The sequence below is a fragment of the Jaculus jaculus genome, chromosome 5 (assembly GCF_020740685.1).
Source record: "Jaculus jaculus isolate mJacJac1 chromosome 5, mJacJac1.mat.Y.cur, whole genome shotgun sequence".
NCBI lineage: Eukaryota > Metazoa > Chordata > Mammalia > Rodentia > Dipodidae > Jaculus > Jaculus jaculus.
The window spans coordinates 52,399,823-52,426,120 of record NC_059106.1 but is presented as its reverse complement, the minus strand read 5'-3'; the positions used below and the strand labels follow the sequence as shown (position 1 = coordinate 52,426,120).

The 26,298-nt window shown below is 50.3% G+C and overlaps 1 protein-coding gene across 2 annotated transcripts in view; it reads left to right on the top strand.

Moving 5' to 3' along the window:
• The window catches only part of Capzb (capping actin protein of muscle Z-line subunit beta), a 132,110-nt gene that overhangs the window by 62,975 nt on the left and 42,837 nt on the right, over positions 1 to 26,298 (top strand). For both annotated transcript variants that reach the window (XM_004657579.3, XM_045150558.1), the window contains exon 2: positions 978 to 1,067. In XM_004657579.3, the coding sequence (XP_004657636.1) occupies positions 978 to 1,067 (90 nt within the window). The remainder of the gene's footprint in view (positions 1 to 977; positions 1,068 to 26,298) is intronic.

The window sequence follows — 26,298 nt, the reverse complement described above, 5'->3', positions numbered from 1 at the left end:
CAGAGTGAGTTCCAGGTCAGCTTGGGCAGAGCCTGCCCTGAAAAAACTAACAACAACAACCATATATATATATATATATACACACACACATACATACATACATATACATACATGAATTCCTGAAATTAGTTAAAGCAGAACAGGTACCAGATAACAAATCAGCACTTCTTGGTGGTCATGCCTGGGACATCATGGGTCTTACAGCCAGCTCCCTGTGCCCCGGCCACCTCGCTCACCTTTCCTCTGAGGTGTAGCTTTCCGTGGCCACCGTGCACTGCGACTACCCTGCACTTGACCTGTCTTGCCCCACTCAGCTCTTTCCTCCCTCTTCTCTTAGGATTTCTATGTATTCACGGTGACTGGCACGTGGTAGCTCTCAGTAAATAACAACACAGTGTGTGTAATCGGGAAAGGCACTCAGTGGGTAAGGGTGTGTTTTTACTCCCCTGGTGCTTGGAGGCAGCAGTCATCCCTTCCCACTTTGCTGACTACAGCGAGCTCTTGACAGTTGGTGCTTCAGGCCTCAGTCTGGTTTGTACAAGGCGTGCGAGGCTTTACCAAGCTACTTGAGCAAATGATGTAGTTTGAACCTCCACATGCATCTTGCCACTGGTTCTGCCTGCTTTCTCCCTCACGTGGAGCTCATCAAGGATCCTGGCCTGGGGGTGGCAATGCTGCCTGGGTATATCGGGGTGACCCTAGCCTCTACTCCATGAGTCTACCCACTCAGAACCAGCCGGAAGTTGTCATCTGTAGCTGCAGACTATGCAGGACTGCTGCTCTGAGGAGTGGCTTGCTGGGCCCTCTGGCCTGCTTCCTCTTCCTTCAGGATCTCATGCACAGTGGCCCCTTCAGGCCTGGTGGGGTGCCCCTGCAGGGCTCCTTGACTCTTAGAATATGCTGGCAAGCAGCACCTGGAGGAACAAATGTCTTTGAGAAGGAATGACTCACGTGCTTTTTTCATTGTCCCTCCACAGAGCGATCAGCAGCTGGACTGTGCCTTGGACCTCATGAGGCGCCTGCCTCCACAGCAGATTGAGAAGAACCTCAGCGACCTGATCGACCTGGTGCGTGCCGTGCCTTCCCATCTGCTTTCACTTGCCGCCGTGCCGCCCTTCCCGTGCAGAATTCAAAACACCGGAAACCCTTTCTCTCCCTAGCTGCTCGTCAGCCCGGGGTCTGAGATTCCTCCACACAGTCAGAAGATGAGTTTCAGATGGTGGTCTCTCCCTGTATTGATAAAGCCCAAGATAAGCATGCTGAAGTTGATGATAACCCCCTTCCCACCCTAACTAGTTGTCTGTAGTTTCTAGAAGCTTGCACTTAGCATGGCCAAAATGACTCCACACCTTCAACCAGCTGCCCAGCAAGGTAACTGCTCCAAGTCCTTGTAAGTCTGCTGTTGGATAGCATCTCCAGCCAGACCGGGTACCCGCAGTGCCGTGTGTAATTTAAAAGTTTAACACATCTGTTTCTAAAGTATTCAATTCTTTTTTAAAGTTTTTAAAAGATATTTATTTATGAGAAAGAAAGAGTGAATGGGCATGCCAGGGCCTCTAGCCACTACTACATACGAACTCCAGACAATGCGCCCCCTTGTGCATCTGGGTTACATGAGTCCTGGGGAATTGAATCCAGGTCCTTAGGCTTCACAAGCCAATGCCATAACTGCTAAGCCATTTCCCCACTCCCCAGTTTGTTTTTTTTTAACTGGTCTCAAAATGATTGGATAAACTGGCACCAAAATATTACCTAAAAATACAAAAATAATCTAAAACCATCTGTAAAGCCACAGTAAAAAAAGGAAGGAAAGCACTGAAGTCAGGTCCCAGGAGGCCAGTCAGCCTGCCTAAGTCATTTAGCCAGGGAGTCTGGCACTCGTCTGAAAACCACAAGCTCTGCGTTTCCCATTGTATCCCGTGTCATCTTGGACGTGATCACCAGCTGCCAAACATGGCTCGGCAGCAAGGCATCTCTTAAAGTGGGGCGTCGGGGCCTTGTTCACCGCCTCTGATGATTACTGCATTCCCTTGTATGGCTGCAGAACCCTTTTAGCAGGAAAAAAGATGTGATAGTAGGAGATCTGGTATCGTTCTCAGATAAAACTCTCCCCTGCCGCTTGGAAAGGCCACAGTGCAATTGTCTCTGTATTTATAGGGACAGCCACTCCCAGCTGCAAGGCAGGTGTGTGAGGCAAAAGTGGAACAGATGGAAGGAGTTGTGACCATGCTATATTTTACATGTATTGATTCAGGAAGTGGGAGGAGGGAGGTTTCAGGAGGTCAGTGGCTCTGCTGAGAAAGGCAGCTCCAGGTGCCTCATGCAGGAAGTGAAGAGAAGGTAGGTGTGAAAAGAGTTAGTCCCAAGCCACATAGATTTACTTTGTGGGAGAGTATTGAGGCTAGAAGATAGAAGAACAACTGTGATGTAGGTGAGCCTGCTGTGTGTTCTGGGTCAGGGATCCCATACCAGGAACCAGCAGAGCAAGGGGATTGCCAAAATGGATTTTGGGGCTTGGAGCATAGGCCTATCTGGAAGGGTGAATGTTTCTGCTCAGACAGGGTACCTGGTTGGGAATGTAAGCCTCTCTCCTTTGCTTATTTTCAAGGTTTTCTGGAGGAGCCATGAGTTTGAATTTTTATGTGAAATAACCTAATTGGGGGGGGGGGTTATTAACAACTTCCATTATTATAAAAAAAATCCCATGGTAATGTCCCTCCTCCCCACTTTCTCCTTTGAGACTCCATTCTCCATCATATCCCCTCCCCCTCTCAGTCTCTCTTTTATTTTGATGTCATGATATTTTCCTCCTATTACGATGTTCTTATGTAGGTAGTGTCAGGCACTATGAGGTCATGAATATCCAGGCCATTTTGTGTCAGACGGAAGCACATTGTAAGAAGTCCTACTCTTCCTTTGGATCTTAGATTCTTTCCGCCACTTCTGCAATAGACCCTGAGCCTTGGAAGGTGTGATTGAGATATTGCAGTGCTGAGCACTCCTGTCACTTCTTTCCAGCACCATGATGTCTTCTGAGTCATCCCAAGGTCATTGCCATCTGAAAAAAGAAGATTCCCTACCAAAAGTGAGAGTAGCATTAATGTAAGGGTATGAACATTAAGAGAAGTGCTTACTGGGCAGTTTGGTGCGCATAGTATATACATTTAGTCAGACAGCAGCAGATGTTATACCGTTAGGGCTCATGACTACCCCTGTTTTAAGTTTTCAGTATCAGGGATGTATTCCCTCCCATGGAGTGGGCCTCCAGTCCAATTAGAGGGCAGTTGGGTTCCACCATGACAGACGTGCCACTGTAGCACCCACTGGCTCATTTGGCCTGGCTGGCCAAATATAAGGCTTGCAGTGTCCACTGTGGAGTATCTTCACTGGTGATTTCTCTTTCTCCCATTGAACTGCATGCAGAATGGCTTCTTCCAGCTTTCTGTCAGCTGGTCTACATGGAGGAGGTTATCAGCTCAGTTCCAGCAGGATTTCTTAGTGGCCTTGAAGCCCAAGTATGTGGAGTCTTCAGCAACAGGGTCTTACCATCTATTCCTGGTAGAAAAACACGGGCCTTGGCAATGGCCTGTAATCTTTTGGGGGCATCAGACCTCCCGGGCCAACAGCTCACTGGGGAAGGGATGTTTTTAAGATAGGGTCTCATGGTAGTCAGGGCTAGCCTCAGAACTCAGAGCAATTCTTTTGCCTATTTCTCCCAAGTGCTAGGAGTTGCAGGCATGTACCACCACACTTGGCCTGGGTATCCTAACTTTTTTTTTCTATTTTTAAAAATATATTTTATGTATTTGAGAAAGAGAGAGATAGAGAATGGGCACATCAGGGTCTTTAGTTACGGCAAACAAACTCCAGGTGCATGCGCCACCTTGTGCATCTGGCTGACGTGGGTCCTGGAGAATCAAACTGGGATCCTTTGGCTTTGCAGGCAGACACCTTAACTGCTAAGCCATTTATCCAGCCCTGGGTACCCTAACTTTTAAACATTGGCCTAGCCATTGGATTGGTTGGGTCTGCGTGATTGGGATTTTGCATAGAATCTAGCCCTGGGGGGTGGGTGCTGACAGTGTGGTCATAGTGGTGCAGAAGAGATGGTCTTGGTTGAGAAATAGTGATGTGTAGCCAGGTTGGGAGGCGGAGTCTTAGGAAGACAGAGACTTGAGGAGCAGAGGTCCCATCAGCCTACTCGCTGGTGCTTACGGAACAAGGTGTGGATTGTGCAGTTTGCCTTTCTCTTGGTCAGAAACCTGCGACTGACCCTGTGTGGGTGCGGCTGGCTGGAGTTGGAGGTGTGATGGGGCCCACTCTGCTCAGCTGCAGGACCTTCCTTAACCCAGCACAGAGGAGGGCTTGGCTGAGTTTCACTTCAGTTTGCCAACTTAGTTATTACCGATTTTAGAAATAATCTGAACATGGATGTAAGAAAGGATATGCACACTTTTCTCCATCAGGTCTTGGTGTTTAACAGGCTGTTGTGTTCTTATGGCAACGGAGGCGCTATACTACAGCTGTGGGTCTCCCCCGGGACCTTGTCACTCTGGCCTGCCTTGATGGAAACCTAGTCAGCCGATTGCTTTGCTGCAAGTGCCAGGGAATTACAGCATGGATAGGGAAGGAAGGAAGGAGCAAGAGCTGTCTTGCTCCCAGTACTGGGTCAGAGGGTTCAGCCTGAGGTTGTGTGTGTGGGCTGGTGCCAGGACATAGGCCGAAGTGCCAAGCTACATCCATCTTGACACCTGGCATTAGGATGTGGCATTCGTTAGGTTGCCAGACATACTGCCATTCCTTTTCTTTTAAAAATATTTTCATTTGCTTATTTGCCAATAGAGAGAGAGAGAGAGAGAGAGGGAAAAAGAGAGAGAGACAGGGAGAGAGAGACAGGGAGAATGAGTATAGGCACACCAGGGCCTCTTGATAGTACTGTTGGACTCGAGATGGCATAGGCTACTTTGTGTGTCTGGCTTTATGTGGGTCCTAGGGAATTGAACACAGGCCAGCAGGCTTTACAGACAAGTGCCTTTAACTGCTGAACCATCTCCCCAGCCTCTTCTTCTCCCTTTTTCCCTTTGTCTTTTGCAGGAGGCATACCAGAAAGGGTAGAAGCAAACCAAGGATGGAAGCAGAAGCTACTTTTGTTGAATGAACATACTGTTAGGGTTTGTATCTTAAAGTCCTCCCAGGAACTAGGGAGATGTCTCAGCAGTTAAAGGTGCTTGCTTAAAGTCACTCCAAAGGCTCACATGCAGAAGGCTTGATCCTCAGCTGATGAGCTGTTGGGAGCAGGTAGAATCTTTAGGAGGTGGGCCTAGTAGAAGGTAGTTATACCAGTAGGGTCTTGCTCTCAAAGGTTTTGGGACCATGACCCCCGCCTCTCACTGCTTCATGGCCAACGTTTGGTGAGCAGCTTTACCCTGTCACATTCCCTACCACGATGTTTGGCTTCACCTCTGAAACCAGGAATTTGAAGTTGATTGCCTCAGGTATTTTGTCATAGCAGCAGTAAGCTTACATACTACTGTGTGCGCAGGCATGAGCCCATTATTTTCTTTTTAAATATTTTATTTTTTTGCAAACAGAAAGAGAGAGATAGAAAGGGTGCACCAGGGCCTCTAGCCACTGCAAATAAACTCCAGACACATGCGTCACTTTGTGCATCAAGCTTTACGTGGGTCCTGGGAAATTTAATTTGGGTTGTTAGGCTTTGCAGCAAGCACCTTAACCACCGAGCATCTCTCCAGCCCAGAGCCCAGCATTCCTATCCATATTGTTTTTCCGTCTAATTGTCACAAACCCACCGAAGGCACATGTGTCCACGCCACCTGTTTCAGACACTTGAGACAGCAACCAGCGAAGTGGTGTATGGACAAGTGGCACAAGGAATCCTGGTCTGTTGCTTGGCACTCTGCTGGTTGGTTGCCTTTGGCTGAGGTCACTTGCATCCCAGCAAGAGGTTTGACGTTAGGATATAGGTATGTTCTGGAAAATAATCTTTCTGTTGTTTGAGAAAGAGTCTTGCTCTGTAGTCCAGGCTGTCCTCAAATTCATGGTAATACCCCTGCCTCAGCTTCCTGAGTGCTGGGATTACAGGCATGAGCCACCATGCCTGGCTGTATTTCACATTCATATAATTTCAACACAGTAACCAGAGACATGAATGAAATTCCTTTCTTAGAGTTAGGTCTTTTAGGATTAACTGCTCACCTTTCTCCATAGCTTCACTGGGTGGTTTGAAAAGTGCTGACCTCTACCCCTCCGCACGCATGTGCACTCACACACACACACACACACACACACACACACAGTAGGGCTATATAAAGCTAGTCTTGGAACCAGCTGCTCAAGGCTGGACAGGAGGCTATAGCAGGCTCCTGTCCGAGAATGGGTTGGGGATTTGCGGATGCTTGTTAATTTTTTAATTGAAATATGATGGGTGTCAAACTGGAAATGGAGCATGACTTCTAACAAATTAGGGTCTAGTAAGGCATGCCTCATTAAAACCATACCAGCATGCTTCAGAAGCCATTGCTGATTAATGGCGTGGCTTCACGGTCTCTACTGTGTGTGGCGCGTGCAGGGGACGGTTGGGCTGTCTTCCTGCTGGAGCCTGTGATCGACTGCCGAGGTCACTTGAAGCGTTCTCCTGCTGCTTGTCTCCTGCTTCGCTCAGAGACGGGGCTCTTGTTTCCTTCCTCACTAGGTTTGCGAAAGCCCTTTGTTCTGTGAGAGTGCTCCATGTAGCATGTCCTGCTGTGATAGTCTCATGACGTGTGAGAGCTCTGCGCTGTGGTATTCACATGCTGGTTGAGTTTCTTCCTGAAGCTGTGATCTCAGCTACCTGCACCCCTCCAAGTCTGCCTCAGGCCCCACCTGTCTCCAGACCTTGGCTTCATGGAGTCTGGGGTGGATGGGATAGGTGGGTGTTTTCACAATCCTCCCACAGGTCACAGGCACCCTGTGTGCTCACCTGCCTGCTCCAGTGAGGAGGGGACAGTTGTGAAGAAAAGACTCCAGTTTCAGGACTGACAGGAACGTTAGGATTTGCCAGCATTCCCCATGAGGAGAATGGCCTCACTTAGATGTCAGAGCCAGGGCACTGTAGGGGAATTGCCTGGTCCACCAGCGGTCCAATTCGAAGGAGTATTAAAGAGCAACGCTCTGTGTGCTTGCACCAGGCCAAGGCAGCCCGAGTTCTGCTGCCAGATCAGCATTCGTCGTCCTTCCAGCCTCGCAGCCTTTGCTGCTTTGGGATTACAGGGCATGCTCTGATTGGTGGACGTGACTATCCTTTGCAGATGGCCAAAACATCATTTTATTACATATTAATCCCATTGTGCCTGAGGGAAGCCGGCTGAGATTGGTTGTTAAGCTGTTTGAAAATACGCACACTTCCATGTGGGCCGGGGCCGTGTGCTAGGGAGATGCTCCGTGGGCCTCGTGAACCTTGGCCTTCTGCGGCCTCCCTCTGCACGCTGGCAGCAGAGTCTGCACTCTCAGCCAGGGTATATTTGAAGCCCTGAGCTGAGGAAGGAGTTTGTTCTGCAGATTGGCACCCAGCAGCCCAGCCTGCCTTTGCCATTTTAACCAAAAATAGCTATATATCTGTGTTTTACCAGGCAAAAAAACTCTGTGCTTGCAAGCATTGCCCATTTGATTTGATAATTCTTCCCCGCCCCTCCCTTCCTTCCTGTAGTCACCCAGAGGCCCAGCTCTTGGTGTCCTCAGACTTGTCTCGAAGAGCAGACCTCAGAGCAGGGACAGCTGCTCCCTCAGCCCCCCTCTGCCCAGGCCTGGGGGGAGGTGGCAGGCACACTGGTGCTTTGCCAGCAGGTCCTCAACCTGATCAGTTTTTGATTCAGCATATTCCTCCTGCCCTCCAGAAATAGAAAGGGGCAGCTGGGCACAGGGCTTTGCACTGCCAGCCTCAGCAGTACCTGTACAGCAGCTCACAGAAATTGTCCCCACTGAGGTGAGGTCTAGGTTCAGTGAGAGACGCTGTCTCAAGGAAGTAAGGGGGGAGGGTGGACACACTTGGTACACACACACACACACACACACAAACCCTGAAAGAAAGAAGGGAAGGAAAAGGACAAAAAGGAAAAAGAAAGAGCATGTTTCCCCCCAGTCCAGGTTGCCTGGGTGACATGAGGTCTTCAGGGAGCATGTGACAGTCAGAAGGGTGGAGTGCCCAAGTGCATCCTGACCACCGGGAACAAGTGAGTGGAGGCCTGCAGCAAATGGGTCCAGTAATGGACGGTGTGCACGTATCCTGTGTAGATGGCTCACCCGCCTCTGTGATAGATGACTGGGGTTAAGCCTGGTGCTGGAATTCATAGCTCATCGCTTGCATTGATTAGCAGAGCTAGCTGTGTGCTAAGCACTGTTACTCAGTCTTCAATTGCTAATAGTTAAACCAATAAAGTCTGGAAACCATTTTTCCAGTGGCAGCCGTGAGGAATGCAGCATGAAATTCAGTTCTGTCCCCAAATGATGAAGGTGTGCTGGGTCTAGGGACCCAAGATAGCACGCTGCTGTGGAAATCTTGAAGGCCAGATATGATCTGGGTCTGTGTTCTGGAGCGAGAGGCTTTCTTGTGAGTTTCCCCTTGTCGTCATCCTTCACATAGGTCAGCATTTTTCCTCATTTATTTCAGAGACAGTTGAAAATGTCTTTTTCCTGATAATCTCAGCATAGGTAGGTAAGGTCACAGGTTTAGTCAGAGCTGATGTGTGCACCTCAGGTGAGTTCAGGCATGTCTGCTGGGAGATACGCAGCCTTTATTCCTTGGCTTCCCTCCCAGGGGGGATTGTTCAAAAAGTTACTTATTTATTTGAGAGAGAGAAAGAGAGAGTCTGGGTGTTCTTCATGCTGCAGATGAACTTCAGGCACACGTGCCACCTTGTGCATCTGGCTTTACACAGGTCCTGGGGAATCAAACCCTGGCCAGCAGGCCTTCTAAGGAAGCACCTTTCAAATGCTGGGCTGTCTCCCAGCCCCCTGGGGAAACGTTTGAGGAGTCCACAACTCAGTCACTGAAAAGCATGGCCTCTCTGAGCATGAGTACCAAGAGCAGTCAGACAGTTGCCCTTCCTTCGCTTGATTCCATCTATTGTGTGACAAGTGCTGGGTGACAGTGGTGAGCAGATTTGCGGCCTCCCTCAGTCAAGCTGACAGGAGTGGTTTCTGGAAGGAGCATCTGGCCATGGTCAGCTTTATTTAACTGTTAGCAGGCGGACATTTACTTATTTTGACTTACTCATAAAGGCTTTGAAAGCACTGTAATGGTTGAGCCTGCCTCCCAGGATTTCTGTCCCCTCTTGGCCCATTGCTGACCACTTGTGAACTGGTCTCTTAGTGACACATGCCTAAGTTCCGCCTCTCAGGACTTCTCCCCCCTCCCTTTTTTCTTCTTGTTCAAAATCCTCCATCCTGGCTTAGGATCTGCCTTCTTAAAAACTATCCCACTGTCCTGGTTTCCAGGAAGCACCCTAGGACTTTACCCCCTTCTGCTTCAGATACTGAGGACCCCCTTAACTCCCTCCCCCCCCCCCGCCTTAACAATCTACACCCATCCTCCCTGCTGTCCCCTGCACTATTCCTTCTCCAGTTGCAAACCCCTCCACCTCACCAGACCCCACTCTATCCTCACTTATCCCCTGTCTCCTCTGTCCCCCACTTGATGAGGACTTAACCCTTACCTCCTTCTGCACAGGCCATTAGCCTGACACAACTCCCTCTCCCTCCCCCCTTTCTGCTCTCCTTCCTTCACCCCTATTGCAGGTTCGCTTTGCTGGCAGAAATCACCCGACCAAGAGCAGCTTTTGGGGAAAAACTTTATTTTGGCTTACAGACCTGGAGGGACACTCCACAATGGCAGGGAAAATGATGGCATGAGCCATCACCCCCTGACCAACATGAGGTAGACAATAGCAACAGGAGAGTGTGCCAAACACTGGCAAGGGGAAACTGGCTATAACACCCATAAGCCTGCCCCAACAATACACCACCTCCAGGAAGCTTTAATTTCCCATTGTCGACAGCTGGGGAGCCTAGCATTCAGAACACCTAAGTTTATGGGGGACACCTGACTCAAACCACGACAACCCCCATTGGCCTCCCACTTGAGACCCCAACAAGCCACAAGTCAGACTCCAGCATCAGTCTTCCCATTGCAGGAGATGCCCCTCCCTCCCAGTTCAGAGGGAGACCAGTGTTCCTTTCTGGTCCTATGTCCCCTTCTCCACCTCAGACTTATATATCTAGAAATTTCCCATACCCCCTTTTTCTGACAAGCCCAAGCTTTAACAGCTGTCCTTGAGTCTATCCTCCAAACCCACCTCCCCACTTGGGAGGACTGCCAACAACTCCTTCTAACCTTCCTTACTTGTGAGGAGAGGGAACGCATTGGGGTGGAGGTGAAAGAAAGCCTTCTTGGCTTCAGCCTCCAGGATGGACACTGAAAGCCAGCTAGCTCACTTTGGAGAGGGTCTTTCTGTCTGAGTGCCCTGACTGGGATCCCAAATGAGCCCGCTGGCTCCCAGGCATTGGACAGTTTTCTTTTTTTTTAGTTATTTTTTTTTTATTGACAACTTCCATAATTGTAAACAATATTCCATGGTAACTCCCTCTCTCCCCCCACTTTTTCATCTGAAACCCCACTCTCCATCATATCCCCAACCCCCTCTCAATCAGTCTTTTATTTTGATGCCATGATCTTTCTTTTTTTTGTTAAGTTTTTCGACCTGGAACTCACTATGTAGTCTCAGGGTGGCCTCAAACTCACAGCAGTCCTCCTACCTCTGTCTTCCAAGTGCTGGGATTAAAGGTATGCGCCACCATGCCCAGCTTGATGCCATGGTCTTTTGCTTCTATTATGATGGTCTTGTGTAGGTAGTGTCAGGCACTGCAGGGTCATGGATATCCAGGCCATTTTGTGTCTGGAGGAGCACGTTGTAAGGAGTTCTACTCTTCCTTTGGCTCTTACATTCTTTCCACCACCTCTTTCACAATGGAACCTGAGCCTTGGACACTTTTTATTGGTACCTTATGGCTGGAGTACAGGGAGCAGCCCGATAACCCACTAACTTGTCTCAGACCACTGAGGTCCTTCAGGGGTCAGAGGAATCTCCCTCAAGCATCTGCAGGAAACTTCCTGAACCTACACTCCTTTTGACCCACAGGTGCCCAAAACTGCTAGGGCTTTTAATCTGGCCTCTCTCAGTCTGCTCCTGATGTATGCAAAAAGCTCCAAAAGCTAGAGGGTTTGGGGTCCACAGGCAGGTAACTCACTCCTTCATAGTGATACTGGACTGCCTTTTCTTCTGGGAAAGGGTCGTCTTCAAAAATTGGGTACCACCATCAGCTTTACACCCCAGGAAACTAAAGTCTCCTTTGCCCCTGCCTATCAGCTCAGTCTAACCACCCCTCTGTCTCAGAAATATCTCCTAGCTCTTCCAGATCCCACAGAGGCAGCCCCTTCTGTCCCCTCCTGATGCATTACTGACCACTGGTGAACTGGTCTCTCGGTGACACACACCTAAGTCCCCCCTCCCAGGACTTCTGTCTTCTCTTGTTGCATACTGACCACTGGTGGACTGGTCTCTTGGTGACACATGCCTAAGCCTCACCTCCCAGGATTTCTCAGCCTTTCTCCCCCAAGTACTCCTGACAGTGCAGGAGATTAAATTCCTATCATTGGGGCTGGAGAAATGGCTTAGTAGTTAAGGTGCTTGCTTGTGAAGCCTAAGGACCCAGGTTTGATTCCCCAGTACCCACATAAACCCAGATGCACAAGGTGGTACATGCATCTAGAGTTTATTCATTGCAGTGGCTAGAGGCCCTGGTACACCCATTCATTCTCTCTATCTACCTTTCACACATATACACACTCTCCCTTTCTCTCTCAAATAAATAAAAATTTAAAAGATTCATGTCTTTGGAGTTTGGGAGACAAATCCCTATCTCAAAGGGAAAATTTGGGGTTTTATCTTTTTTCAAAAAAAAGTCAGGCTGGAGAGATGCGCTTGCCTGTAAAGCCAAAGGACCTCAGTTCCCCAGAACCCATGTAAGCCACATGAACAAGGGAGCACATGCATCTGGAGTTTGCTTGCAGTGGCTAGAGGCCCTGGCATGACCATTAATTCATCTTTATATTCATATTCTCTCTCTCTCTCTGCCTCTTTCTTTCTCAAATACATGAATTAAAATATTTTAAAAAATTCTAACAAGTCATATTCCAGTTCATCACATGCCCATGTGCAAGGCAACTTAATAAAAAGATGACTTTTTTTCTCTGTACAGCAGAGCCTTGCGTCAAGGGGCTGCTCCAAGAGGGGAGAGTGAGTCCTGTCTCCCTGGAATTTAACTGTGCCAACCCAGCCCTTGGCTTGCCTTGCCTCTCTGGACTCTTGTTCTCTGGTGATCCCAGATGTTCTGGAGGATTAGGGAGAAGTTTTACCTGGGCTGGGAGAACTTGGCTTGCACCCTCTTGTCCATCCGTTTTGACCTATCATGAGCTTTTCTCTGCTAGGTCTATTCTGTCTCAGGGCTGGAGCAAAGACTGGACCAAGTCGTTGGTGATGGGCCCCAGCCAGCCTCTGGGAGGTGTGATGCTTTGAGCTCATTCTGAGCTTCCTGCAGGCGCCCTATGCTGCAGTCTCCATTTCACAGGGAAAAAGTATTCCAGCCAAAGGCCTCTGGCGGCACTTTCGTGAACTCCTCTTTTGAAAGTAGTGAGGAGCCTTTTCATGCCAGCATCCTGCTTTCTGAGTGACGACTGTGGATGTGGGGAGTCGCGTAGGAGAGCAGACCCTGGGCCTGAGGGGCTGAGCCCGCCTGCTGTCCCTGACAAAGTGATGGACCCTGCCACCTCAGGGTGCTGCATGTGGTTTGTGTCAAAGTGGTAGTGAGGTAACGCTCCGAGCCAAGAAGAAATGGTTGATTTGCTTAGAAAAATGAAATGGTGCTTCTTGGGGTGCCTTCACCTGCCCTGCTCCCCTGTAAATGTGAACTGATTGACAGTTGATGAACCCCAGTACATGCAGAGCTAGTCTTCCCCCCACTTAATGAAGAAGAATGCATTGATTTCTGCCAGATCAGCCCCTAGCCCTAACCAGTTCTAGTTTTCCCATCGTGGCCAGGCCTCAGAATGTTGCACACCCGAGTGTTCAGAAAGCTCCCAGTCTCCATCACCTTTAAGACGACTACTTTACACTTTTGTGACTTTTTAGAGGTTACAAGGTCAAAAATAGGAATTACTTTCTTTGTTGTTCTCACATTTAGAATTTCTATTCCTCATGAAATCTTTCTTAGTGAATGACATATAAAATAACAGTAGAGTTTTGTGATGAAAATAATTCTTTTTTTGTTGTTTTGTTTTGTTGAGACGGGCTCTCACTCTAGCCCCGGCTGACCTGGAATTCACTATGTTGTCTCGGGCTGACCTTGAACTCAGCAGTCCTACCTCAGTCTCCTGAGTCCTGAAACTAAAAGCATGTGCCACTGTGCCTAGCTAAAATTTCTTCCTATTTTGAGGCAAGGTCTCACTCTAGTCCAGACCAACCTGGCACTCCTCACTTTGCATCCCAGGCTGCCTCAAACTCACAGCAATCCTCCAACCTCATCCTTATGAGTGCTGGTATTCAAGGTGTGAGCCACCATGCACAGCTTGATAAAAATGTTTTTATGGAACTTATGAATATATTTCATCATGACCTTGTTTAATCTTCACAACTATTTTGTGAGGCAAACAGATGAGGAAGGACTTTTCCACAGTTCCAAATCTGACAGCATCGGGTGTCTCATCCCCAGCTATTGATTTCAGCCATCTTTCTTGGTAGCCCCCCACCTCCCTTTTTGGGCAGATTTGTTTGTGGACATACATGTGTTTTTGGTGTCTTTCTCAATTGCTGTCTTACGGAGCAGGATCTCTCACTTGAGCTTAAAGTTCACTGATTGGCTAGTCTAGCTTAGTGTGCCCTGGGGAGCCTCTGCCTCCCAAGCGAGTGCTGGGATTACAAGAAGCCGATGTGCCCACCCAGCATTATGTGGGTGCTAGGGGTCTAAATTCCAGCCCTCATACTTGCCTGGCAAGTGCTGTAACTGAGCTGTTTCTACCAGCCCATGAATTGCAGTCTTAAACTCAAGCCTTTAATGTCCTGCTGAAGCTTTTCAGTGGTCATGAGAGTCACCCTCATTTTTTTTTAATATTTATTTTTATTTGAGAGAGAAAGATACAGATGGGAGGTGGAGAGAATGGGCGCACCAGCCCCCCCCCCCCCCATGCTAACGAACGCCAGATACATTTGCCACCTTGTGCATCTGGCTTATGGGGAATTGAACCTAGGTCCTTTGGCTTCACAGGCAAGAACCTTAACTGCTAAACCATCTCTCCAGCCCCCACCCTCATATTATCTGGACTAACTGTGAGTGGGAAGCCACCCTCAACCCCAGAGCAAATCAAGGGCAAGTGTGGAGACTGTCCACTATGCCAGGATCAGGGGTCTGACATCAGGCCCCCTGGCCCCTGCTGGCAGTGCGCTTTGCTTTCCTACTGTGCTTCCTGATTGCATGGTGGGACTTTTCTCTGCTTCGTGCTCTGAATCTGAAACTGCCTCCACGAAGAGGCTACCCAAAGTGATAGGATGTTCTGATCTCATCACATTGACCGTAGAAATTAATCTTGCCCATCTGACGTTGAAGGGAGTCAGGTTGAACTGGGCCAGCCAATGTCGTAGTCTCGGCCACTCAGCATCCTCGCTTTCACTCCGGCCACCCAGCCGTAGTGGCCACAGTCCAGGTCTTCAGGCTCCCTGCTGCTGTCCCATATCCTGCCTTCTGCTCTTTCTCCCCCCACCTTCCCAGGACCTCATCACTTGCTTTCTGCTTCCTCTGGTTTTCGTCTCCCATCTCTCGTGGCCCTCTTCTCGTACGCTGCCAGCGTAGCCCAGCTTGAGAACCCACAAGCCCGTCTTCCAGGGGCTGTCACGGTCACCCAGTGGTCCTTTTTTGTAGCTTTCCCCCCTCTTGGCGCTTCCTGAGTCTGTTTCTCTTGGAGGCTGTTTCTTCTCTGGCTCCTGTCTGAACACCTCATCTGCTAACACCTGTTCATGACCCTGACGCAGAAAATGTGCTAGGTACCCAGGGCTGTGCCAAAACCCAAAGCAGGGAGCTGATTTGTTTTGGAAACAGATTCGTTATGTAGTGATGCCCCCCTAACCCACTGTACCTTTATTTGCCAGGCCACAGAGCGTATGTCAGCTTATTTGGGAGTCAAGCTTCTGCAGAGAATTTATGGCCAGGTGTTTCTGGGGTGCTGGCCTAAGCTTGGGTGTCCAGAGTGTGCACTTTGGAGCACTGGGCTGGGAGATGCTTGGAAGGGAAAGGTATAGGCAAGCTTAGCTCATCCTCACCTTGTCTCTCTGTGTGACCTCTGAGCTTCAGTTTCCTTCCTGGCGAGATGACACTGACCCGGTCCGCTGGAGTTGGGGTATAAAGCTTGTGACGTGATTCTTGGTGTACAGTAGCTGTCTGAGTGGGTTCTGCGGTCACTTCAGACTTGCACTGATGCCGCTGGGGTCTGGTTTTCCCTAGAGAATTGTTGCATGCAGGCTCTGTTCTAGACCCTCTGCCCCTTCTACTTCCTGAATATGCTGCCAACAGGTTAGTTTTTGGCAGGGGACAGCTCATTGTTGAGTTCCAATCAGTCCCAGCCTGAGTGACATCCCACCGCAGTCTGTGTGCTCCCAGCTGCTCCAGGAATCGTTTTCTCTTTGTCCTACAGGTCACCGGCATGTGATGATCTCTGAAGGCAGATAGTTTCACAGTAACTTGTATTATTAAGAAGGTACTCAGTCATTGTAAAGAATAGGTCTCCCTACTCTGTGTGGCCAGGGTGTCCTGTTCTGCTGGAGATGGAGGTGTCGTGGTAGACAGGTAACCCTGCAACCTGCATGACCACTGAGAAGCAGCAGTAGCCCAAGGAGTAAGGGGGCTCCCAGACACCCTGTGGCTTACCGCTGAAGGCATTCGGCACTCTAGGAAGGGTGCCGGGTGAAGAGGGGGAGGCTTTTCCAGTGGAACCGCCCTCTTTGGGCCCGACACTTCACTCACGAATTAGGTTTGCGGATGCCCCTCGCACGTGTGCTGCTTCCTTCCCGTCTCCTGCTGTCTGCTGAGCTCACAGTTAAGGCTCATTAGAGACCCTGTCAGTCACAGCACGCTCAGAGCCTGCCTGGAGGAGCCCTCACAAAGGGCTGGGACTCTCCAGCCCTGGGCCCCTGCGAAATCGGTCCCTGCAGATGGTTCTAGATGCCTGGAAGTGCAAGAGATGAGGTGTGAGCAACTCTTGTCACACTCCAGACTGCCAGGTCCTTGTGGGCCCATTACCTTGTGTGTAATTGAAACCTTCAAGCTAGGGGCAGAATTGAAGTTACAGATGGTGGTGGTGGGAGTGTGTCAGATGGAGGCCTGGAGTAAGGATCGGACAGCAGGCCACTCCAAGGGGAGGTGCCGAGCCAAACAGAAGAGATTTAATTGTCGTCAATCTCCCCTTCCCCTTCTCTCTTTCTGGAATGTGTGGAGACACTTGATTACTCTGATGAGAAGCTGAAATACCACTTAGTTCAGAACACAGCCCTTCAGGAGATTGCCCCAGGCTGGCAGTGATTATCCTTCGCACACGCAGATGTCCCCACTCCTCACCATGTGCGGCGGGCGTTCTGTAGTGGAACAGTCCACACCTTTCTAGACCAGTCTCCCTGACCTGCTGCTGCTTCCAAGTGACTTAAAGCGCTCACTGTTAACTGTGTGCTACAGCATGTGTCCTGAACTCAAGGAAAGGGCTGTCTGGCTCCTGAGCCCTGTTGGAATTGGAGGGTATTCATCTCTGCCCTCTGAGCCTATTACACTGCTTGGCCACATGTCAACCTAAGTGAACATACGCATGAGCCAGTAAGCCCCGGCCTCAAAGTCCTCACCCTGGGCTTTCCATAGACGGGGAGAAGGCAGAGGGAGGACGCGGGTGCCGAGTGTGTGACTCTGAGGACATCAGCCCCAGCAGGTAGCAGTAAGTGGAGAGGCAGTAAGTGGCATGAATTAGCTGCCTCTCTTCTCAGAGGGTGCTAGTGAAGACCAAGGAAGTCCCTTGGGGAAAGGTCTTCTTGCAAAACAGTGCTAACTGCTGTGATGAAGAGCAAGGAGGGGACAGTGAACTTGGCCTCATGGGTTTGTGATGTGAGGGAAAGGAAGAAGAATCCAGCCCGTCGCCTTTCCTCCCGCGGCCAGCTGAGGCCCCTCATCAGAAGTGTCTGGCTGGACCAGTGTGTTGAGCCCTTCTCAGTCGCACACTGGTGGCACGTCTTCCTCCAGCAGGAGTGGAGTGCAGCGGCGAGGGAGGCTTGCTCAGCCCTCGGTGACAAGGAATATGGCTGCCTACAGTGCTTTGCCTCTTGGGTCCTGACAGATCCAGGATAGAGGTGCGCCAGGTTCTCAGTATAGTGCGGGCTGGGGTGGGGGCGCTTAAACAGCATGGCCCACGCCACTCAGCTGTTGGGTTGGAGACTGTTCAAGTCTTACTTTGGAGCAGCTGAGGGGACATTTATTGTCACTGTCCTCGCTAGGGTTCTTGTCTCAGAAGAACCAGTCCACTCTACCTGCTCATAGGTTCACCTGCCCAGGCAGCTCTCCAGCCAGAGTAAACTCTCAGAAATGAACTTTTGGCCCTGAAAGCCTCCATGTTAATGTCAGTATCAAGTTCAGGAAACACTTGGCCTTCACTACTCCTGAGTCAGCCTCATCCCCCCTCCCTGCCATGTCGTGCATCCCTTGAGTTTTGCATCCAATTGAGTTGGATGTTGGCACATGCTGTCCGTGTTACTGGGACACGTCTCCATGTCATCTGTGCTCCCTCCAGTCTCACCTTCCGTGCCTCTGGGGACCTCTTCCACTAGCTCAGCTGAAGCCATGCTGAGTGTGCCTGGACTGCCTGTTGGGATTGCTGGAGGCTAGGACTTCCAGCTGCACTCTGAAGGCAGGGGTCCCAAGTGTTCTGTACCCTTGTGTCCTTGATGTCATGCATAGTGGGCATTCAATAGATTCCTGCTCTAACCCCTGCTGAGTGCTAGACCAGCCTGAGCTGAAAGAGGAACCAGATGATGTTCGTGTCCTAGAGGAGCTTCCAGTCCTGGGGAGACAGGTGGATGTGTCCGAGTGTGCTGTTGGAGGGGAGCAGCTGAGTCTCCTCTCCTTAGAAATGTTTTTCTACTCACCCCAGATGAGGGGTAGTGGTCCATGATCTCACAGGACTGGGCCTTCCTGGCTGTGCCAGTGGGCACCTTCACCCAAAACAGCTGCTGCCCTGGAGGGAATTCAGCCCCTCACCCAATCACTTTCCTGAACCTCCCAGCTTTGGGCAGAAGGATGGAGAGTCTAAGCTGTCGTCCTGATCCTGTTGCTCTTTACAACTTGAGATCTGGCATTTCTCCTATCTGCTGGGAGGCACAGAGCATCTTCAAAAGTAGAGTTAAATGACCAGGTTTTTTAAAAGAATGTTTTGGTCTTATGTATTTGAGAGAGAGAATGGGCATGCCAGGGCCTCTAGCCACTGCAGACAGACTCCAGATGCATGTGCCACCTGGTGCATTGGCTTACGTGGGTCCTGGGGAATTGAACTGGGGTCCTTGGGCAAGTGTCTTAACCAGTAAGCCATCTCTCCAGCCCAAATGGCCAGTTTTTAAAAAGAATGTATCCAGATTCCACTGAATTTTGTGACAGCCAGAGTGAGGATCAGAAGGGTGTCAGTCACTCTGAGTGACACAGGAAGATGACATCACTTTTCTGTGCCATTACCTATCATCTGCCTGTGCAAGGAGGTGTTTAAGTGACACTGAATATAATGTGCAAACAGGTAGTTAGACCCAAGCATTTGGCTTCTTTTCCTTTGAGTTTTCTCACTCCTTAACCCAGCAGGCATGCTTTGCTACCCCTCAAGGATCACCAAGCAAGAGCTACGTCCCTGTGCATTCTTCTAGGCAAGAGTGTCTAGCAGAACTTGAACTTGGTAATGACCATTGGTTTCTGCATTCTTTCCATGTGTAGACTCCCTGATCCTCTGCAGGGCCTGAAGATCTTTTCCCAGTTAAAAGGTCCCCCTCTACCCCCAGCTGTGTGCATAGATCTTGTCCCACCCCTGTTCTTCTGGGTTTGTGTTTAAAACCTGATCTTTCCAAAATGTTTGCCACTCTGCAAGTCTCCTCCAAAGCCCTCACTTTTGTCTGGGGCAGGTTTCCCCCTGCACCCTCCCCTTTGGTTTTTATTCTGCTGTGTACAGGAAATTTGAGTTACTGGAATTGTGAAAGGGCTCTTTTTTTTTTTTTGTAAATTTAATCTGGCCATGACATTGGAAGGTGTGGCAAAGGATGGTCTGAGAATCCTTGCTGTTTCAGTTGACTCAGGAAGAGCCTTTAGAGGGACACAGAACTGAATCATTTTTGTCTCCACTCACAGGGAAACTGAGTCAGTGCTTAGCCCTCCTGTGGCTCTGTGGCCCAGGCAGCTGTACACATCCTCAGGGAGGAGCCTGCAGGGGGCTGGGGAGGGGTCGAGGCTGTGAGGCCCAAGGTAAGGATGACACTTGGCTCCTGCCAGCTGGAGATGGGAAATGTGGTTTACCTGAACTGCACAAAGTCCTGTTCTGGCCTTGGCTTCATAAGAGCTTCTTAAATAAGGTCTGTCTGGCCCCTTTACTTCTGTAACCACATGAAATCTTATTGCTGTTGGAAACCAAAGAATGGCATTTGGAGAACTTCTGGCCAGGAGGGTCTGACTAATGCTCCTTTCAGTTAGAATCTGCTTTCTGGTTGATGAGAAACGTGAGACATAAAGTGAGTTGGAGAGAGCTTCCGCCTCCCCAAGGACCAGAGGCGGTGGGCAGCCTTTTTCTTTCCAAGCACTGACAGGCCCCACCCTGTGTGAGAAGTGCTTGGGTCGCCCCATGGACACATCGAGTTTTGGAGACAGGTTAAAAATCTTTGGAAAGTGTGTGGCATGCTCCGTCTGCTTCCCCTGCCATTTGAACTAGGTCAGGAATGTGGGCTGGGCAGCCAGAGGGAGCCAGTGTGTCAGAGGGGTTTGGAGCTGGCTTGTCTGCCGGAGCCTGCTGGTCAGCGTACTGGGGCTGGAGTGGGGTGGTGGTAGCGTGCTTGCCTAGTGTGCACAGAGCCCTGAGTTGGATCCCTGGGAACGATGGTACAGGTTTGCCAGGGGTGGAAGCAGGAGAAGTTCAGAGTCATTTTTGGCTATACATAGCAAGTTCCAGGGCAGCCCGGGCTGCATAAAAATCCTGTTTTCCAGTGTTTAAGTGTTAGCTACATGGAGGGGGTGTTCACGTTGATGAGATCTGTGCCCGGGTAGTAGGCAGAAAGGAAAGCTTGACCTTCCCTTAGAGGACAAGATGGAAGGGTACAGGCTGGGCAAGAGAGTAATGGTCCCGGAAGAGAACAGAGGAGGAGTTAGGATTCTGTATGTGAACAGAAGCTTCCTGAGAGCTTTTGAACATGGAGTTGGGGAACCCCTCTGCCTCACAGGGTGCTATGTAATTCATTTTGCTACTAGAGCTCCCTCCTGGCTGCGGGTAGGGCAGGACCTGGCCTTGGTCAGTTTGTATCTCCTGAGTACTGAGCTGAGCACGTTTCATTACAGGAAGAGTGTTACAAACTTGCCATTAACTCAGAAAGCCTTGAAGGAGAACTTAAATTGACTCAATCTTAACCATGAAGAAAGGGTCACAACCAACCAGACCTTCTTATCCACGTGTGTTAGAGCACACCTTTAATCTCAGCACTTAGGAGGCAGGGATAGGAGGATTGGAGTGAGTTTGGGCCAGCCTGGACTACAGAGTGAGTCCCAAGTCAGCCTAGGCTAGAGTGAGACCCTCCTTCAAAAAACAAAAATAAACTTCCTAATCTCTGGGCTAATACAGCCCTTCTTCAAACACAGCCCTAGAACTTGAGTAATAAGGTGGAAGGTGGCATGCTCACATGCTCTTCCCACACCTGTCACCCCGAGCTACTGAACCCTCTGTGCACACAGCCTGCCAGGGCACCTTTTCTCACTCAGCCTTGGTGAATTAAAAGCCATCTTGATCTGCGCATGTATGCTATAAAGACAAACCGAGGGCTGGGGGTCACTACAGCTGGTCCAGCAATCTAGTGCTGCTTCCCGCAGGCTCCATTGTCCAGGCCTGGCATGAGTCCACTGTACCATGCCACTTTGCTTCCATGTGGGAGAAGCCCTAAGGACAAGTAGCTACAACTGAGAGCGAAGAGGATGATGACACTGTCACGGCCGCTCATGAACCTAGGGCACGTGGCATTGTCCTTGAACTTGCAGCGCTGTCTGGAATCCCTGGGTCTCTGCCTGGAACAGTCTATAGTCTTCATTTACTGTCCATTTCCTCTCTTCTGCTCTTCCTTCTCTTCTGTGCTGGGAATGAAACCTAAGGATTTGTGCGTGATCGGGCTGCCATTGAGCTACATCCCCAGCCTGAAACTCACCCTCAGGTCTGAAGCCCGGTGGAACTCAGCATCTTCAAGTCTGTGCAGCTGCCAGCATTTGGCACCCATATGACCTCCTTTGCCTTGGGGCACTTTCTTGCCTCTGCATCCTGTCCTTTTGTGGCCTGGGCTACTGCACTCTGCTTCACGCTGGGACCTCAGCTCAGCTATTAGTCCTGCAAGACCGTGCCAGGGTTCCCTGCCACGAATTGGCTGGCCTGGGCTTTAACCCCCTTTATGTCTCTAACGCACTGTGCTTTCCTCTGTCTAGAGTGTGCAGGGCACATGCATGCCATTTGCATGTCACAGTTCACGGTACCATCTTTCCTCTCGGACTTGGAACTCCTTAACGTCACTTTCTTCTTCATTCCTAATAAATCTAAATGAACCAAAGTGGAGAAACTGGAGCTTTAATGTGGAAGGCCTAGTCAACAAGGAAGGGGCCACAGCAGTTGCTTTTCTTGGTAGGAAGGACAGATTCTTTGTCCCTGTATGGTCATTTCTCTGGATTATACAGTGACATTACAACAGAACCTTCTGGTGTGATAGCATTCACTGGAAGGAGTCCAGTGAGAGATACTGTGACCAGCCAGCCTGGATGGTTTTTTGTGCCACCCAGCTTGTTCCAAGCACCCCTCAGGTCTAGCTTTCCGGCCCACACCTACCTGCCCGGACAGTCCTACTGGATGGGAGAACAGAAGTCTTGCTAGAATCTGAACTCATTGGGCTTGGGTCCAGCAAGTCTGTGGTCCCAAAAAGTTTGAGAGAAACTGGATGTGGTGCAAAGAATCAAGTCTCTGTCATCTGACTCTAGCCCTGAGCTGATGATTCTCTGCTGCTGCCTCACAGGGTCACTCACTTCCCGTCCCCATTCCTGTCCCAGTCCCCGTCCCATCCCTGGGGTGAGAGGATTACTGCAGCACCCGCCTAGACTTGGCGACTGCATCAGCTTAGTGGTCGGGCCCTCTGGCCATGTCCTGTGTGACTTGAACCTTCTGAATTCCCTATCTTCCTGTGTCTCATTCTCTTCATCTGAAAACAGTAGTGATGTGGCTCGTAACAGCCCTACCTGCTGTCTACAGGGTGCCAAGGGAGGGTGTGCTTCCTGCCTAGAAGAGAGCTTTGTGTCACGAGACTCAGCTTCCAGTCTGTGTCAGCCATGACTTCATGGCACCAAACATAAATGGTGGAGAGAGACGCTGTCTTTGGAGAAAGTCCTCCCTATACACGAGTGGTGTCACTGTGCATTTTTACCAGGCTTTTCCCTAAGATTTGAGGTGACTTGAAATAGTGCAAATGATTTTAAAAAGTACTTAGTAATGGAGACAGAGAAGACAGGGCCAAAGGATATGCTATAAGAGGGTGTCGTGGGAAACTTTTCCCCTGGGGAGACATAAATAACATGTCTTCACCCCAAACAGGGCTCAGATGGCAGACCAAAGAATGATTCCACCAATACCAGTTCAGGGAACCAGTGAGTCTATGGGAGGGGGCGGGGCCAGTCACAGAGCATAAAGAGAGGTGACTTGTAGGAATGTGGGTCCCCCAAAGCAGCCATTCTGATGGACAATCCTGTGTCAGAATTACTGCTCGGATGCTGCTCCCTCAGCCTCAGGATGAGGGTGTACTTATAGCCATTGGGACCCCAGAGCAGCCTCACCACGGGGAGTCTCATTCCATCCTAAATGACAACTTCCCTGTGGCCACTTCTAGATGCCCCTTATCCCTGTCCAGGAGTGTGAGACCACAGAGCAGCCCTTCAGTGCGGTTCACTACACTGGATTACCCCTGGATACTCCTCTCTCAGCCTCGGGGTGAAGGCTTAGTTACAGAGCATGAGACTCCAAAGACACCACCTCAGCAGAGCTCAGTGGAGCTCCTCTTATTTCCCCCCTCAGGTCACAAGATCTTGTGTGTTACTGTATACGGCTGGTGCAGGGGTTGCCCGAATCTCAGGTGGGGGTCTGATGACCCTCCCCACACCTTCCTCATCTGACTGCTTTTGATAAAGCTGACAGTAATCATTTATACCTTTTAGTGCAGAGGAAATTTGCCAAACTAGAGAGGGTCTCAGCTCTTGTAGGTGCTTTTCTTTCTGGGGCTGTGAAGACTTCAGGATGGTCCAGGTGGAACCTTCTAGAACCTGAAGAGCAAGACTGGCCCCCTTCAGGTCCAAGCAGGGTGCTGGACTCCATACACTCCAGATCTAGATGCCAGAGCTCCCGCCGTTCCATCCTGCTCAGAGGACAGATGTACAAAAGGGAGGCCGTGGTGGCTCATCAGTCAGTCTGTAGCCTGCAGTCCTGGGAGAAGCACAAAGGAACACTCCCACTGAGGCAGACCTGGGCCTCTCATGAGAACACAACCCCAAGTGGCCCTAGTTCTCCTCACCTCAGCATCTGTACCCCCTCCCCCCCCCACACACACAGATAAAGGAAATGCTGAGGCCGCTGATCCTGCCCAAAGTGGTGCCCGTGTCACAGATTGTGTGACCCCAGGGGACTCTGCCAGCCGAGGATGGGGAGTGCCTATGGTTGAATCACAGCTACAAGGACAGCTGAGACCTGTTATGTGGAGCTAAGATGAAGGGACATTCCTCTAGGGCAGGACAGGGATGGACCAGACAGGCTATTCAGGAAGTTGGGGGTGCTGTGAGAGAACCTGCCATCCGTGGCGGTCTGCGCAGTCCCCAGTGCTGAGTCCAAGCTCCTTGCCTCCTCAGAAAGGCTCTAGTCTCTCTTCACATACATGACAAGATGCATTCCTGAATGGGAAATATTTTAAAAGTACACACGTGTGTGTGTGTATGAGTGTGAGTGTGCCGGGACCTCTTGCCACCGCAAATGAAACACCGGACACTTGTGCTGCTTTCTGGGTCTGGTTTCACGTGGGTGGCTAGGGAATTAAATCAGGGTAGCAGGCTTTGCTAGCAAGCACCATGAACCCCTAGGCCATCTCCTCAGCCCCTGCCGTGCTTGGTTCACCTCTTCACCTGGACAGCAGGAGCCTCGGACAGTGACTAATGTCTCCTTCCACTTCGTGTTTGTTTTTCCTTGTTCTGCCCCTCATGGACTTTCCTTAACAAAACTAGCTTCATATTTCAGGTTTTGAGCCTCCAAAAGATGGAGTTTTCGAGTTGGAGTATGATGGCTGCCTCCAAGCCTGAGGGCAGTGGCTGTGTTTATTATTTATCTCAGAATGGTTTGGGACACCTGCCTCGGAAAAAGGGAAAGGAGGATGTTTTCCTTCTGGAGAAAGCTCTGTTATTAAGACCAAGTGAAAAAGTCATTTCTAAGTAGAATAAACACTTGCGGGCTAAAAAGTGATTTCCCAGTATTGGCCATGTTGGCTGGCTCCATTTACTTTGGACCCCTAATCCCTAGAACCCTGCCCCCCTGCTGTGAGCCTAGCAGGAGCAGAGCTGCCTTCCAGATGTGTAACCAGCCAGGTTCACGGGTCACTTGAGTTTTATTAGTTCTGAAGTTGGAGAGTAACTTCTTACCTTAGCACATTGAAGAGTGTCCTGATCAATCCTGCGTCCACGGGTCGCAGTGTTCAGGGAGGGTTGGGTCCCAGCCTGTCCCCTACTTAGTCCTGTGGCAGCTCATGAACAGCAGAGGCTGGGCATAAGGGACCAAGCACTACGTTTGTCTTTTTAGTTCTCTTTTTTTTTTTTCCCCTTTGAGGTAGGGTCTTACTGTAGCCCAGGCTAACCTGGCGCTCATTCTGTAGTTTCAGGCTGGCCTTGAACTCACAGTGACCCTCCCACCTATGCCTCCCGAGTACTAGGATTAAATTAAAGGGTTTGAAACTGAGGAGCCCAGCCCAGCTGTGAGAGCCGGGCCTGCTGCTTCCATACGGGATCGCACCAGGTCACGTGGCCATCCTAGGGGACATGTTTTGATGTGTGGGACCAATTCTGTTCACTCGGGCACTTCATTTCCTGAGTTGCTGGGTGCATCAGCCACTTTGCAGCCCAGCAAGCTTGCCACAGGCCAAGGTGGGCTGCAGCCACACTCAGAAGCCCGAGGTATATACCCAGGAACAGCCCTCCAGGGTGGGCTCTGCTCAGTGGCCCCATGTCTTGACTGCCTGTAGACTTAGGGCCTTCAGACAGACACAGGGAGGTTCTGCACTGTGGCTCCTCCACCAGGGAGGGGCGCTTCTGCCCATTCCTGCTGGAGGTTGCCCACCGAGGCTGCTGGTTCTCATGGGCACGTAGCAACTGGCTGCTTCTCTGCAACTCTTCTCACCCCTTTGCTCCTCTCCTTGAACTGTGAGTGGATGAAAGCTTAGAACACTGCCAACCAAAATGTGTGCCAGTGTCTGCCTCACAGTGGAGTGGCCCACAGACCCACAGAGCTACATGCCAGCTCCCTCAGTGCCCCCACTTGTTGCTGTCACTCATGTGTCATCCCTGTGCCATGCTTAGACGACAGACCCTCCTCCCAGTGTCCCCAGGTTCATTTCACTTCACACCCTGCTCACTCGGGGACATTGCCTTGACACAAGCTCCCTGCCTCCAGTCTGTTTCCATGGTTGACCATTCCAACCAAAGCTTCACGTGTCCACCTCATCTGGGGCACCTTGCCCTGTGCCCACAGCAGGCACCCAGTTCTTAGTGAAAGGAAAGAATTTCAACGTGAGGCTACTGTACCTGATTCATGGGGATAGGAAGCCAGCACTGTCAGGACCAGGACTTGAACCTGTGTTTGATTTTATACTGTGGTGTTTC